Source organism: Cataglyphis hispanica, chromosome 23, assembly GCF_021464435.1.
Source record: "Cataglyphis hispanica isolate Lineage 1 chromosome 23, ULB_Chis1_1.0, whole genome shotgun sequence".
Classification (NCBI taxonomy): domain Eukaryota; kingdom Metazoa; phylum Arthropoda; class Insecta; order Hymenoptera; family Formicidae; genus Cataglyphis; species Cataglyphis hispanica.
This window is the reverse complement of record NC_065976.1, coordinates 498059-515733: the sequence shown is the minus strand read 5'-3', so window position 1 is coordinate 515733 and position 17675 is coordinate 498059. Positions and strand designations below refer to the sequence as shown.

The 17675-nt window shown below is 37.6% G+C and overlaps 1 protein-coding gene across 2 annotated transcripts in view; it reads left to right on the top strand.

Annotated features, from left to right (window-relative positions):
* The window catches only part of LOC126857914 (cadherin-87A), a 173973-nt gene that overhangs the window by 77547 nt on the left and 78751 nt on the right, over positions 1 to 17675 (top strand). For both annotated transcript variants that reach the window (XM_050607802.1, XM_050607801.1), the window contains exon 4: positions 11387 to 11442. In XM_050607802.1, coding sequence (XP_050463759.1) covers positions 11387 to 11442 — 56 coding nt within the window. The remainder of the gene's footprint in view (positions 1 to 11386; positions 11443 to 17675) is intronic.

Sequence of the window (17675 nt, the reverse complement as noted above, 5' to 3'; positions counted from 1 at the left end):
GAATTTGTAAAGCAAAAGTTCTTAACATTGCAGTAATGTGGATGCAAAAAGGGGGCGCAAGATTGACGCAACACTAGAGGAATTATTTCCTATTTTTCGCGAGCGCGATAAAACAATTACATGAAACGAAACGAAGCGCTGTTTTCATCGAACGTATTTGACTTGCTTCTGTAAATGCACCAAAATTTAACAACGATTCAAATGCGGGCTGAAACATGTAACAATTGAGAGGATTTGTTTATATTAATTTATTTTTTCTTTTTATCTTTTCCCAATATTATATGATTGATCAGTACTCTCTCTCTTTCTTGGTAAAGAAAAATATTTATTGATGTTACGCAAACACAAGTAGTGACCCGCGCTTATAATTTTGAGAGAATATATTCTGAGAATTTTTCTCATAAAAATATCTTTTCAATTAAGCGTAACTCTGTTAAAATAATATCCGTTAAAATTAACCGAAAAATCAGGTCGAGATTTTTTCAATGATCCTAATCAACTCTTTGGTCTCTAGCGTTCGCTAGAATTGAAAACACATCGGTCGACGATGACGCAGGACACTCTGCACATTTTTTGCGATAATTAGCGCGGTCACGGAACAGCTGGACACTGTAAAAAGTACGCGTTATCAAGTTGCAATTTACGCGCAGAAGTTAATGCGCAGATTACACGAACGTGGATCATACTGCTTCGGTTGAACCGGCAAAATAAAAAGAGCGGTAAACGCGAGGATGAAAGATGCTCTAATAAACTTATATACTTGACGAGAACGTATTATCTTGTGTAAAAAGTATTCGCAAAATCGACGCTACGAGACGAGAAGAGAGGAACAATAAGTTTTCTTCCGTTTTTTTTTTTTTTTTTATCATTCTAATGGCTTTTTGAGAAGGAAAACGCTGTAACAAGCGAGAAATGTGAGAAGATGTTTATTTTCGCGAGTCCGGCTTCTGTAAGCAGCAGCATGATGTTGGATTGATTATAGTATAAACTGCGATAAAGAAACTTGAAACTGCGATAAAGAAACTTGAAACTGTGACAAATCTCATTTTACATCCCGAAGCTCTTTATTCATTTGTCATTCGCACTTCAGTCTCTAAAACAAAATTTAAGAATTTAAAATTATATTTAATTAATAAAATTTGTGCGGAGAAAATAAAATAGCATTTAGATGAAGCAGAATTTTTTTGTCGAAACGTTTTTTTTTTTTTCATTACTTATGTTCATAATATTTTTATATGTCTTCACTATGATATTATTTAATTTCGCTTACTTTTGCAAGATTCAATGATTGCAGATCAATATAATGCCCAATTTGACAAAGAATTCGTTTTCTTTAAGAATTTGACATTCTGCGTTCGGTCTTATCGAGTTGTTCGAATGCCAAAAATTTAATCTCAATTTTGTTTGATACAATATGTTCGAATACGTGTGTTTATAATTCAAAATGGCCAAAGATCTAAAACACATAATAACGCAATGTGATATGACGTTTAATTTCCTACGATGTGATTAAGCACATGCGGTCAGCAGGAATTAATATATACCTGAATCTGAATCTATTCGCCATCAAGATATCATTTTCAGAATCGTAAACAAATTGCTTCTGATTGATATTTATTAAAAATTAATTAGTAAAGATCACGATGAGGAGATGAAGAATAAATTTTTCAATTATTATTGTGTAGTATATATTTTAATAAAAAATAATACATGTTACGCTAAATGCAGAATTTTCTACAACTAAACTTACAACAACAACAAAAATATTACATTTTTTAAATATCTTGAAATATATTTCTGTCACAAAATCATCATGATTATTGAAACGACATAAGATTTTGGAAGGAAAACTATAAACGAAGAATGGTATCCGTGAAACTCTTACTGTTATTGACTTATACTACTATTCTTCGTACAATAGCTCGCATTCCGGATCCCATCTTCAGAGCGTCGCGAATAATGCCTCTATCGAGGCTCTTTTTCTCTCAACGCGGAAAGGAGTCGCAATTTTTACGGATACCGAATTGGTTGGCTCTGTCGATTGTGATTTACGGGGCCAACGTACAACGCCGGAAATAGTCACTTCGTCAGGCTCGTCGTTCGATGGCCCGGCACTTCGTCAGGTGTACAATGCGAGCGGCTCCGTTCGGTCAGGCGATTCCGTTCGATTATCCTGATAAAGTCGTTGATAAAGTCGTTTCGCCCTTGCGCCGTTGGTTAGCCGGGACACCGAATAGACTTTAATCTGATTAATGCAACGCCGGGCGGTAAGCAGCCCGGGTAAATCGGTTCCGGCAAGTGTTAAATCGTTTGATAATTCCGTGCCCTACGGCGAGATAAGCGAAACAAGCGGCGCCAAGAGAAATCCTTGAGAGAAAATAGAATCGAGAAAATAGGGATTGGAAATTGGGATTTAAATCCGTAGAGAAATGCTTTCTTTCGAGAATACGGAATTTTCCTGTATATGTGTGTTATACGTCGCGCATACATTCAAATCCCACACGCGCATACTTGTAATATTTTATTTCAGAATCGTAAAAAGAGAAGAGACTACATTGGAAAATATATAGCTCGACGAGGTTAATCGAGTGACACGCTTCATTCCACGCAATTGGGTATAATCAACTTCTCGAAGCGACTTTCGGATCGGATTCGCCCACGTTTCATCTAAGCGAACGGTGTTATTAAATATGTATGACATAGATATTCAGTAGTATTGTGTAGCAGTAATCCACGGTTTCGCCTCGTGTGTACTTCTTGAATGTATTATAAAGAGGCAGACATAGAATGGCATAATGCTCTACATATGCAACACTACGGTTATATACGTGCGGAGTAAAGAGCAAAAGTCAAATAATTAAACATCAGTAATGACATTTTTAATTGCAGCGTATCTACAAATATAAAATTTTAAATATCTCTTCTTTGTTGCAGGCCGAAAAGAAAAAAACGATAACCATGTAAATATCATTCCAAATAGGAATATTTCTGGAACGCGTTCGAAAGCTGGAATAAAATCTCGAATTTTGTTTTTTGTATACCAAAATATCATTACATTGGCGTACATCTAGCTGACGCGTTATTTTCGCTTTCGAGCGTCGAAAAAACTCGGACATATTCCGTGTGTGCGAGCAAAACAGCTGCGAAATTTCTATGAGACTCACGAAAGCGTAGAACATGATGCAAGAGGCGTTATCCTGGCGAACGTTAATAATTTATACAATCAACGCCGGGGCTTTATTAAACATGTCCGTTTCACGGGGAAAGTTACTAACAATACGGCGTCGGGCCCGGCGACACAAGGCAAGGCGACGTCGTTTCATTGGATAAGTTAATTAAGGAGCGGCAAATTACAGAGCGCCCCGTCGACGTCGTCGTCGACGACGACGACGACGGAAGGAATATATGAATTTCCGAGCGCTTCTGTGTATTCTTAATTTAATCTGTTTGATCTGCGAGAAACGCCTTCGCGCAGACTCTCTCGCGTGAGATGAAAGGATTTCAAGCGCCTGGAATCCGGCGTCTCAACGAAGGTGCTCCTTCGACGTTGCAACGACGAGGCATCTAACGAGGGACTCACGTTCTCAAGATGTCCCTCTTCGCCTTTTACGAGTATATCGCGCAGATGTAGGCAGGATATTGTACACACCGATATATACATATACATGATTTGTTGCAAATTGAGCGAGCAGCGCGTTGCAGTAGTATAGACTACTGGTCGCTGACAAAATATTCTTCGAGACATACAAGAATATTATAAAATATTTTTAACAGAAATGTCAGAGACGATGAAATATTCATCGTAAACACCCCGTTTTGGTAAAAAAAAAAAGAAAGAAAAAAGAGAACAAGTAAAAAAATAAGAGATATTTACCTCCGCCTCTTCGTTATGATTAAATCCTAAAGATTAAACCGCGTCACGTATCGATATACATATAGCTGAGTGATATTGCGTAAAAAAGTGGTGGAGCAAAAAAATTTTTCGCGGCGGCAGAATCGAATTATCGCGAGATAATTCGCCGCAGCTTTCGATGGATAATTTTGGGAATGAAGGGAGGGGCGAGAGGGACCTCAACACAATTTACCCTCATTGTACGGCGGCCTCGAGCGCGCGCGTAAACCAACTGAATAATGAAAGCTCGCGTTACCTGGGCAGCTTTCTCTCTAACGCCGCGCGATAATACGGCGCCCCGTATTATATATACAATCTACGTTGAACTTTATTAAAGCACTGTGTCTGTGTTCTCTCCCGTAGTAAACTAACTTAGGCCACATCGGCGCCTCTGTTTGCCGCGGCAGCGGCATCGATAAGTAAACGGAGTAGTCTCCGTAGGCACTCTCTCTCTCTCTCTCTCTCTCACACTCATAGCCGCCGCATAAGCACGGCGATGGCGGTTAACGACGATTTAACGTCGACTAATTGGTGCACGCGCTCGTTTCTAGACCGCGCGCGCGCGTTGCAACGAGGTCTATTGCGCTGTCAATTTATAGCGCCGGTCAATAATATACGAAGCCCAGAGCGTACAACGATATACAACGGCGAAGAAAATGTTCCTCCTTCAGAGAGAGTAAGCCGCGATAGTTGAGAAAGTTGAGAGGTTGAGATAGTTGAGAAAGAATTCTAGAAAGATTATGTGGGAGGGGGGAGGTTAAGTATCTTTTATTCGATTGCATTATCTTCTGTCATCGTATAAATTTTTACATTTTATATATACTTTATTTCTTGGTTAAAATATTAAAAATTTAAATCCAGCTACGATTTTTATTTCTATCGAGAAATTTATTTATTATATGTTTTTTTCGTACATTATCTTCAACGCATTTCTCTATTCTTACTGTGAGATAAATATAGATAAACGAAACGAAAAAAAAAAATATAATCGATATAATCGTGCATGACGAAAGAGTTTACGAATCATGCTGCGAATATGACGTGCAATAATTCGCAAATGCCTCCCGACGGTATTAAAGTGTGCCTCGCGTACAGTGACAATGTTAATGTAATTTGTGCCACCCGGCCGGCCACCGTGTTAATAATCGATGCAATTAACTCAGCACATTATTAAATCTGCACGCTCGGAAGGAAAACTGGGTTATGGCACGACATAATATCGCTCTGCGAGCTGTTTACTGCGCAGTAGTAACAAGCCGCACTGTCATGGCATCTTTTCGTATGCAACATCATATGGCATCATATTTTCATTCTTGTATGCGCTAAAACGCGGTTGAGCTATAATACACCTGACAACGGAACAGTCGTTACATCGCCCCCCTCATCGCCATTGATATCAATTATTTCCATAATGCAGTCTTGTGTTGGCTGTAATTAATTACACTTTAATCGTTATTAGAGAGCCACATATATGTATAATCTCTACGTTTATATTAATAGTCATCAATTAGTATATACGGCAATTGTTCATTTTTCATTTATTTATTTCTCTCTTTTATTATCGATGCTAATATATTATATTATATTATATATATATGTATATACAATGTAATTTTGACTAGAGAATTTAACGTTGTCACGGGTATGATAATATACACTTGTGACGATAATATACACTTTTATAAACATAAACACTATACGTTGTAAAATTCGGGGCGCGCGCTTTGTTTATTTTGCGGCGTAAGCTCAGCGTTGTTTACGGCTTTATAAGACCTTGTCAGTCGTGCGACGAGCTTCGAGTCGGACGGTTACGTTGTAAGTCACTCCTCCCCATCCCAAAAACACGTCTTACTTTACGACTATTACAACTTGTGATTAACGACTCATTATATAATTAGACGTAGTGTTTAATTGTGTTACGTATATGTGTGTAATGAGTAAACTTTAGCGTTGCAAAATTCGGCGCTTGCTTTCTCGCGGCATATAACCAGCTGATGTTTACAGTATACGCGATCTTATCACTCGAGCGACGCAAATAATTCTCGAACGGTATTTTAAGGAGTATAATAAAATTTTTGTTTTTTACATACACACATACAATATTGATTTTTTATCGAAATTTTTTATGATTTTTTAATTATTATCTAAAGTTTATCTTTTGTTATAATTTTTTCGTTACATACGCGTAGTCACATTTTTACAGACCTGCTTAATGTTGGCGACTTTTAAACTTTAATGAGATAGAAAGATAGCCATTCACATATATAAATGTCTGCAAAAAAAACATTTATCGCGTTTTCTTCGCGCTTTATCGCGATCAAGTTCTATGAGGATGCTATGTAAGCGCGAGACGCAAGTTATCTCATTAACCTCGAACTATCGAATTCCGGTCTGTCAGGGGTAATGCATCATCGGAACGTCGCGTCGCGGTCGCGACGAAGCCAAGCTTGACATGTTAACTTTAGTTCAAACGCTGGCTTGCATAATTTCCGATCGGCTTCAATAACGGCTGAGAGTGCCGTAAAGCGCGCCGTCTTATCTCTCTTCCACCTTACCGTGCGGCGGTCGCGATTAATGCAATTTGCTTGTGCTCGGACAGCCGAGACATTAATAATCGATGCGATTAATTCGAGCTCGGTTAACTTTAGAATGTAGGAGCACGTTTTGCATATCTACATGAGGAGGAATACGCGTCGTACAGATGTCAATCTAGTTCGCAAACTTCACTTCACTTTCAATTGTGATTTCTGCACGACTTTTAAACTTTATAAATTTGTTGCGATAATACTGACAATTTATTCGGATGAAGTAATCGGTGGACATTATGATAATTCTTGAACGATAAACGCTGTTGCACTTGGAATATTTTTCTTGCAACTTGAAGGGGCAGAAAGTTGTTTTAGATTAATTTTTTAGATAAAATGCATAAAACTCGCATGTTTGAAGTGATAAGCGAATCGCACCATGTATATTAGAGCTAGACATGCCCGTTGCTTCTGAGATTGGGGAAGGTTGTAGCGCGGAAATCACAACCATTTCAACGCTGTTCACTGTAACAACTAAATACACGCGACACAATTGTCTGATGCGCGGCGCAGTGGTGTTAATGTAACCGTGATGTCTCGCGACCGATTAACGCGCGACCATTTGCAGATTCGACCGCACACGCGGTTCGCCAAAGCGCAGAGTGCATCGCGCTTGCTTGCTTGCTTGCTTGCTTGCGTATACTCGCGTAATTGAGAGATCCAATTCGTGTAAATTCGCCATTTAGCTTTAAAAAGATTCGTTTAACGTGTGCATGCGAACGATGACGAATTGCTTCAGACAATATTTATTCTCCGAGTTACGAAAGATACGGATATTACGATATCTTTTAGTGATTAAAAAATAAGGAAGAACGTGCGCTTACGATGTAAAATATTTAAAGATCTGAGAGAGTTCTTTCTCGAGTTGCGATGAAATTAAGTCGAAGATATCGAAATTTTTTGTCATTAGATGTCATAAAAATTTTAGTAAAATTTTCTATTTTCTGATTCGTTGTTACGATGATCCAATAACATGGGCGTTTAATGCAGGGTTAGATCCGCGAGAATTTCTCGTTTACTTCAGCATCTACGCGCATAACGTACTAAATCGGATCACGATCAGGCCGTGATTAAATTACTGCGTTATTACTTGGACATTTGTGACACGCAGACGCTTCGACGATAATAACGATCACAGACACAACGATCGTTAGCGAGATCGACGCGATCGCCGTCAATACCGACTGTCCATTAATCGCAGTTTAACTTGTCACTTGTATACCGTGATTAAAACGTTGCACGTGACAATGCGGGTATACGCGTCGCTTTCGCCGTTTCACAAATTCAGTACATCCACCATTTATATGAAAAGCAAATTTTTCGTAGCCGCGACGTGTACGTGATTACGAACGTGAAATTGGAATTCTCGCAAAGCATAACAAACTAAAATCTGAAAACTGACCAGGGAGAACAATTTTCGTGAATTATTTTTTTACATCAAAATATTGCGCGCGCAATTTTTCATTTACTCGTTATTTTTACAGCATGCGTGCGTGCGACGTGCCTTTATAATATCTCTTTTTATCTCCTTATTTACATGTTATTTTAAAAACGAGAGTGCGAAATATGATAAGGGATACGCCATCATATCTTGAGTCTCGAGTGCCGACATCTCGTTTGGCGGGGTGCATGTAGCGGATAATGGAAACGTCACTCTCTCTGAACGCTATACTGTTATCTCGCGTAAACGTTATCTCAACTAACTCCACATGCGACGGATAATGACATTTGGTAGCGCCGGATGAGACGATTAAAATTATTAGCAAGAAAAACACGAAGAGCGAAAATCGTATGCTGTTTATCGCACGCTGTTTATTTTATTTACGGTAATTAAGAAACACATTCTCGTATTGTACACATCTCGCGCACACGTGACGTGCCATTGTAAAATGCAATTCGCGTTATTTCATGGGATTACCTATCTAACTTAATGCGTCCCTATCAAAGCTAAGATGTGAACGTTTGACGTTAATTTCCGTATCGATTAGCGTGAGAGATATTCATTCTAACCTGCCATTATTCTAATTGAAGAGCCAAATGTTCAAAGGTGATTTAACGCACATGTTGCGAGATATGACGTGTATATTTCAATTAATTCTTTTGATTCGAAACATTGATTTCTATGAAATTGGTATCTCGTGAGAAATAAATTTTTACATTTCGAATAGAAAAGCTTGTAAAGTAGTAAAATTTTTTTAATAGAGCAAATATATACACAACGATAGAGATCACTTTTGAGAATTTATCGCAAGAGATTATCTATTAGTCTTTGTTTGAAGAAGAAGAAGAAAATATGGGTTGGTTAGTGAAGAAAAAATCGACGTAATTTGCGTGACGATTATTCGAAATAGAGACTTGTAAAATCAAGCGGTCAGTGTAACTACGTAGCGGTAGATAACTATGATTTATTACCCTACCTTTTGCTCGAAGCCGCTATTATTCATGTAACACGAAATGTGCATATTCGCGCAAAAACATATTGTAAGGGAGATTAGTTGTTACGGATTCTAATTAACAAGTTTTAATGATTATTTATTTTTTTTTATTTATATCTTTTGCTTGCATTATTCGTTAATTTTTTATTTTATTTTTTAAAAGAATGTTACGGAAATAGAGAGAGATAATATTTCGCCATATACATTTTACAATATATATTGTGGTACAAAAGAATATATCAATGTTAAAAATCATTCTTTTAATTATTTTAGACTTTTTTCCAATATTTTTTAACACAATTTTAATAGTTGCACTTATAATTTTAAACAATTTTGTACGTTTCCCATTTGCTAAAATTAAAATGGATGACGGCATGAGTACCTTTTATTTTTGTTTCCTCTAACGATAAATAAATACTGTGTAATAAATTCCCGTAAAATTACATCGCATCAACTCTGTTCTTGTAAGAATAGGCTCCGTTCGCTTCTTTTAAAAATAGCTTTAGTTTTTGTTTGCCGCGCGAAGTGGTACTTGGCAAAATGGAGACTCCTTGGCCAAGTTTTTCGCGGAATGTTAAGATTTTTTTGAGAACAAGAGAAGTCGCGAGGGCTTGTTGCTTATTTTTTCTGTCCTTTCTCGGTGAGTATAGACGCAAATCGATATCGCCAATTAACTCGCAAGACTGTTTACCGATTATGTTATGAGATGGTCCGCGTATCGGGTCAGCCAGCGGTCCTATGTAACCGACGTGGCACCATATAACAGACTATGTACATACCTATGGTCAACCCTGCCAGGTAATGGCAAATGTCACTCGGTCCGCCGTGCCGATTCTCCAATGGGAAACGTTATCGCTTGTAATTCTGCGAAGGAAATAGCATAATACGATTTGACCGTCCAATTCAATGCGCATTTTGAAATACAGGCTGTTTCGAGATAAAGTTTTACACTAAAGAAACTTTATCTCTTCTCAGAAACTTGGAGTAAAAAGAAAATATACAAGAATTCCTTTTATTTTATTTTCAAAAACATAACTTGCACATAATCTCGATGAAAGCTTTAGGAAGTGGTATAGCAGCTCTTTTGGCCTGTGCTTACTTTCCTCTAAATATTCATTACTTTATTGTTCCGTTGAATATTTATTACTTATTGTTAGATTCACATTTTGCAAGGAAAGAGAGTAGAGTAATTTAATAATCAAATATTCTCTTTGCGAATAGTTTCTACTCAAATCATAATCTTCCCTCGAAACTGAATTCAAGAAAAGCTCTCTTTAAATATATTTCCAATTGTATATTTGTTATTGTCATTTTATCTTTGAAAACATATATCATAGTTTAATTGCAAATTGAAAATGAAAATTTTTAGCACAATATTGCATGCATATTAATATTAAGAAGATTCGCCTGTGAATCATTTTGCCAAAAGCTGTTATTCTCGAATATTTTCCGTTGTTTTGCCAGAAATTGATTAAAATTTCATCGACCGAGTTGTTACTTAATTTTATTTAAACATGACACTTTGCCGTCGGTAGATAATCGATTCTTGTCAGTCAGAAACGCGCAAGGTATTTATAATCCAACGAAAAATTACGAAGCGCTACATTTTTAAAACATATAAAAACTAGAGAGCGAAATTTAATGCCGACATGCAATGGCGTGTCTCTCATCTGTCGCTGTAATGTCAGCCGAGAGAGATTGTTGGAATTTTATTTTTAACTTGCAATCGCAAACGATACCTGTTATTGGATCGCGCGGGCCGAGATATTCCAACGGAATATAATCCGCTTAATGCGGTTATCTATCTATTCATCTATCCATTGGTTGATTCGCTTATCGTGTCACTCTTGAAACCATTAATACAGATACGCTTATAGTCCGTGTATAGTAAATTGAAACAGCACCATTGTGTAAAATCTGTCTGTTCTGTGCTGCTATAACGATCATTAATTGGATATTGGTGTAATAATTAATTGGGGCTTTCGTACACAGTTGTTAAAATTAGGTTATCTATCGAATATGCACGTATAAACAAATGAATAATAAATAACATATACGCGGACTTTTAATATTATTTATTTGTTAATACACTGAAAGATCAAACAATGTCTATTAATTTCATTTTTATTATTTATTTCATTTCGTATTAATTTCAAATATAATTTGAATTAAAAATAAAAATAACTTTTGAAGGGAATAAAATGAAAAAAATTATAACTCAATAAGAGTCGACTGTAATTTGATTGTAGTTTGATTCTGTAATATTCTCCATATTTCGAGTAAAAGATCCATGCGGCAGCCACAAATGAGCAATTAATTAAGCGTTCCATCGTGACGCGAGATTAATCCGTCTAATCGCAAGTGTAATAGTCACCGAGTGTCGAACTCGAGCATTATTCTCTCGATTCGTCGTCTCTCGATTGGCCGGGAGAAGCTCAATCAATAATGATCGTTTTCCTCTTCTGTGCTTGCAGGTTGCCCAGGAAGCGAGCGGCTCTGCTGGCGATTTGTCTTCTGGCTACTTGCACCGGTGAGTCTGTCTTTTACGTAATACCGTTCTCTCTCCGTACCGAATTTATTCAGACTCTTATGTTGCGAGGGATCTGAGGGATAGGAGCGACATGTTCCGTTTCGCGTTTCCCTTGAAACACGTGCACGGCTCTCCGTGCCTCAGACGATGCTTTTCTCATCGCTGAGGAGAATTTTATTTGATTTCTGTTAGGCCGCCGTTTTATACCGTCCCGTCGTCCGCCGGCTTATAACGCTCTCTCCGTCCTTTTATAGTGCTTGCGCGTCTTTGAATTCTCAAGGCGGGATGTGACTACCGAAAGTAGAGAGAGGTTTGCGCGGAACTCGAGAAAATGTCGCGATATTTCTTAAAATACATAATCGTTCCGAGAGATATTTTTATAATTGAGAATATTTTTTATGATAATTATGCGCGATCAATTTTACATAAAATTTAATATTAAATTGTACTAAAATTTATTAACATAACAAAAGGAAGATTGTCAAATAAATATTTACGTTTTATATACGTATCTCATTTACGAAAGAAAGTTTATAATTTACAAAATCATGTTATAAATCATATCACTAAAGCGACGTTTTTGCTAAAAGGCGACTGTCAAAATATCTCGTTGTCGTGAATGAAACCTAAGCAGTGGATACTCTGGCGATGCGGGGGGGTACGAGAGGGAGATGGTTAGGTGCTAGTACCGAGGGTGTGCAGGGACGGAGGAAAGGCGTTTCCTCTTTCCGGTGGGGAACAGGAAGCTTCTAGTGAGCTCTGCCTCTCTACTCTGCTTTCGTCTCTCTCTCTCTCTCTCTCTCTCTCTCTCTCTCTCTCTTTTTTCCTCTCGCTTTTTCCTCTGTTCGTCCCGCCCGCAGCCCAGCGTCTCTCTCTCTCTCTCTCATCTCTGTATCTTGGCGAAGCCGAGAAATGGTTTCTCGTGAAGGAAGCGAGCAAAGCTTTTCCCTCTAACGTCTCTTCATCTTTCTCCTACGTCACATTCCTCTCCTTTCTCCGGGTTACAAATATATATTACACAACTAACGCTGATTGCAGGTAATGCAGCAAAGTAAAGCGTGTTTATTTCGCCGGCTTCGCGAGAATTTGACATTTCTATATTTCGCCGTCATTTTCAGTTTATTTGCTAAATTTCTAGATATTACATTTCACTTTGTCACGTATTGCGCGTTTGCTCCTTAATTTTGTCTCATTTTTTTTTTTTCTTCATTAAACCTCTTTTCTGTTTGCACATTTGCGCGCGCGTTGAAGCATATGGAATAATTAGTTTTATTATTTAATATTACATTTTACTTTGTAATGCATTGGATCAACGCTTTTAAGAAATACGGTTTTCAGTACAACATAAATGATTCCTTTTTTTCTTTCTTTTCCTCATTTTCGAGATATAATTCACTTGGTATTCGTTTATTCGTTCCTTTACTCACTTTCTCCATTTTTCTATACAGTTTTTCTCTTTTGTTATTTTTTTTCTTTCTTCCGACATTTTACCTCTTTCCTGCTTTTTTTTTCCCTTTCTCCACATTTCTTCCCTTTTTCTTCCTCTCTATTTCTTTTTTTCCTCTTCATCTAACGCGCGCTACTTGCCGTAAATCTGTTGTTACGTACTCCTTTCCAGTCTCTCACGTTTCGTTGATTCTCGGTTACTCAGTGGTCGGGTATTTATTATTCTCACGTTTCGCGTTTGCATTTTTAAAGCGCCGTTTCTTCTCCCTTATTAACAGCTGCCATTTGCGTTGCCACGTTGGCAATCTGTGCAAGTTCGTCAACGGCGAGGGCTTCCTCGCGAAAGCTTGCGCGAACAGTCGCTCGATAATTTATGCTAAACCAGTTTGCAGAGAGGAGAGATGGTCGAGCGTGCCAAAGCGAGATACGTCATTCGCCAAGAATTACCTTCCCAGCGTATATATGTATATAGAATCTTGTTGTATGCTGAAATACTTTTCTCTCTTTACGTTAAAACTCTTTTCCTTATACGTATTAAAATGTTCGATAGTTTTCGCGACACAGCTTTCTCAAAAATCTCGAGCACATATTGATATTCCGTTCGATATTCCGAGAGAATTATTTTAAAAATAAAATTGGCACACATTATCGGGAAATAATAATAATATTTCAATTATTGGAAACAGTGTGGCTGTCTTTAAAAAAAATTCTGACAGATTCAATATAATTGTTTTGTAATTATATAATTTCTATAATTGTGATTATATTTCCTCTTAATTTCCACAAAGAAAAAGATTATTTTGAAATTGGATAGAGACTGCAAACTCTAAAGGCTTGAATTTTTTGATAAAGTTAGCTTAGGTATAAACTATTTATAAACTTCTCTTTTTCAACATGATTATTTTTTTTTTAATGAAAACTTTTAACAAAATTACTATTTTGCTATTAATAATTGCTATTTTCGAAACGCTGTTTACTGGTTTTTATATCAAAAAATCAGGTGGATTTATTATTCTCACCCCTCTCGCGTTGGAGGAAAAGTAGGTGAAACCTTCTTTCAGTTTGGTTCCCTCCTCGCATGATATCTCCTCTTCTCAGGGTGTTCCGCATCGCCGCTCAAGAAGATCATTGACTGCTGGGGCGAATCGCGAGTAGTAGTAGTAGATATGTACTTCGGAATTCGACTGGTCGGTCGATGCACTGTCGATGGGATGGTGGTTGCACGATTGATCACTCGACGGGGTAACGTTTGAGCAGTTACAAATACACGTGATCAATCGTGTCCTAATGGCGCTCCCGAGTGCATCGCGTGCAACGACGATGACGGCGGCGGAGGCAACGTAACTGCACGGCAAACCTCATGCGCCGAAAGTATTTGCCCGAATGCATTAATCATTCATCGTGTCTATTCGATGCACTCCGGAGACGAGACTGCTGGGCGCGTTCGATCGAGTTGGATTATTTGCGGACGCGTTATCCTCTTTTTTGGATTCGAGAGCTATTCTGACGTTAATTTTAAGGCACCGACATAGTCTTCAAATAATTCATTGCACCGTGTAAAATAAGAATTAAGTTATAGATTTATTTATGATTTTATTTTTCGGATTTTCTTAAAAAAATACGAATTAATATTCAGCTATTTATTGTCGATTATATCAATATATGATTGACTTTATCGTTATGGAACAATGAGGGGAATCTCGTAGCATAATTCATAATTAAATGTGGATATGGGAATGTAGAGGAATGGGCAGAAAGTCAATGCGCGTGACATTCTCTTTTTGTCTCGGTTACAAAAATCGAACAATTCGATGGCAAAGTTTGAAACAAAACCACATTCGGATCAAAGGATCGTAGAATACATGCATTGAAAAAGCGTGTTTCGGCAATTACGTCGCTCGCCGTCAAGAGAATCGATTCGCGACAACGCGACAGAGATGTATTCAAGCAGCCAAACGCGTCTTGTGTGCATTCAAACACGACAACATGCTCTCTCTAGTTACGTCGTGGTTTTATTCATTAGCGTGTTCGCCAAAGAAACCTCTAGATCCTTCGGTCACCGTAGTCGTTGTTGTCGTCTGGCATTTTCAAGCGCGTCGGGGCCCGTTCTCGTTAAATACTGCTTCGACAAAGCAGAGCGACGAATTTCCGATAATGCCGGATACGACGGAGCGTATTACCGGATAATCATGCATCCTACGTTCAATAATACGTATGGCATTATTCGTCTCCGCTCGATCGCGCTCGATCCTTTACTTCAATCACGTCCTCGTTCGCTCTCACTTTTCCTTCACTCGCTCTCTGCATCTATTGCTCCATTTGTCTTCTTCTTTACGTAGTAATAATTGCGTTACAATAATTTTACTTACCATTATGATAAGGTTGGTTCTGTTTTCGACGCTTGGATTTTTTTATCGTACTTTTTTATGCAATTTTTCGCGCAGCGAGGCAAAATTTGTTTCAATTAAAATTGATTATCTGCATAAAATGGAATTAAGATAAAATTCACCATCTATTCGAAATCATTATTTAAAATTAGGGATTTTATGGATATATTTCTGTGTGAAAAATAAAGATTCCATTATTTATATTTTAAAAACTAATATTTTTATAGCATCATATTTTTATTAAAACAAAATTTTATTATTTTAAAATTTTGGTTAATAATTTTGCAGCCAATGCACTTTAAAACTTGCAATTTCCTTTTTCTGTAAATTTAAGCAAAAATTTTATTATTGAAAATATTCAATATTTTGTTGAAAATTATATGTGAATGTTGTTTGGACGCGAAACTTACGATACTCTGTCAAAATTTCAAGGACAAATCATCTGCAAATTTACCAGGAGAACCATTCATTAAAATTAGAAATAAACTCTCAAGGCATCTTTCATCTCTACCATCTCGATAAAGCATTTCGCTGCAAAATTCCAACTCGCCCTTTAGAGTATTAGCGGAGGAGCTTCTCTTCTCTTTAAGCAACCGCAAATTGTCAGTAGTTCTGGTCTGTGTATGGTCCGCCAGTTAGCGAACGACCGAGAGACGAATGGTGTATTCCGATGCGCGCGCGTTGGAAATTTCGCTAACAAGGGAACACGAATCCTTTGATTGGCGCGAAACTCTTGAAGGGCTTCCGTGTTTGTTAATGCGAAATACACATTGCGTATACGTTTACCGCTAAAACCGCCTCTAAAGCGGAGCTTTTCCTACCACAATTGCGAGGTAGATCTCTTGCCGTGGAAAGTTTAAACTATTAGTATTCAGATATTTGTATTAACATAAACTTATATTTTATTGTACGTTTGTACGTAATGTATATATGTATATATAAAGTGTTTTAAAACTATCAAATGCAATTGTGGATTTTAGTATATGCTTAAAATCGATTGCTCGTAAAAAAAATTTAATTTTTACATATGACAATTATATTTCTTATGTTTAATATAGTCGAGTAAAATTGAGTAAATTTTACGCGAGACATGAACTCTTCATCTTTATTCGCAATTTCGTGCCTTTACGAAAATTTAATTTGCCAGAATCGTTTAGCCTTTAATGTAAAAAAGAAAAAAAAAAAAATGTTATTAAAACGTAACGAAAGTTTATCATCTCTAATAGAGACTTGGAAATCCAAGCGATATTGATCCCTTTATTACGTTTTCATAACATTTTTTTTTTTTTCTTATCCATGTGTACCTCTGAGTTAAAAATTAAATATCTTGTCCGCGGTCAATTATCACTTAAACGTAGAATTACATAAAGCGGCAAAGTATGTGAACGCGCTATACAATTGTGGAAGTAATCTATCATATTTGGATGCTGGTGTGTTGTATACGTACCGTTTTCCCCGCGCTAAGCCTCGGTAATCCTCGGCTCGTTATCCCACCGCTATTAGTTTTCCTTGACGTTTCTCTTTGTTAAAAGAAATACCGAGGTAAGCCGGCGGGGAAATCGCCGCATTACTTTTAAACAAAAATGAAGCGGACTCCGCCGACCCGGATATCCTCCGCGTCTCGGCGAGAGGAGGTCGCCGTTTAAAAATGACCGGGACTTGCGCAAGCTGATGCAGGATGAATGCGAGATACATGGCGTTATTTAAGAGATCCATATCTCTCTCTCTCTCTCTTTTTCTTTCCCCCTCTCGCTCGGTAAACTTACTGCCGCGTCGCGCATCCCAGATTCTGCGTCTGCATCGCAAACGCAATGTAGTTCGTGACGGCACTTTACCTTACAAAAATTGCGCGTTTAACACCAAACTCGGCTATTTATCTCATCACGGATATATCAACGGCTATTTTTACTTGTAATTTTTTTTTCGTAGTTAAAACGTATTTCGATTACAACAGAAATTATTTTCATATATTTCCTTTACTAAACTTTTTTGCGCTTTATCTTATAATCACAGTCACTTATCTCTCTAAAAAATTGACGGAAATCCTATCGTATTCAAATGAAATAAAAAAATGACTGCTTTGTCATGAGAACTATTCCATGTGTGCGAATGTATATGCATTTTCTCGTCAGATTTCCGAGAGGAAGTCGAGGTCGCTCGGTTTTTCATTAGAGATGAATGACGGTACAATATAATTTCACGAGATGTTGTTCGCGCGCAGATGCATTCCGATCGACTCGTTCGCGTTCGGGGCGAACGTTTCGCGAAAAAAACATGAAGACGAATGACGCGGATTTACAAGGGATCGTGTGATATAAAAGCTCGATAGAAAGAGAGAGAGAGAGAGAGAGAGAGAGAGAGAGAGAGAGAAAAGATGGGAGAGAAAGGAGTGCAGGTGCG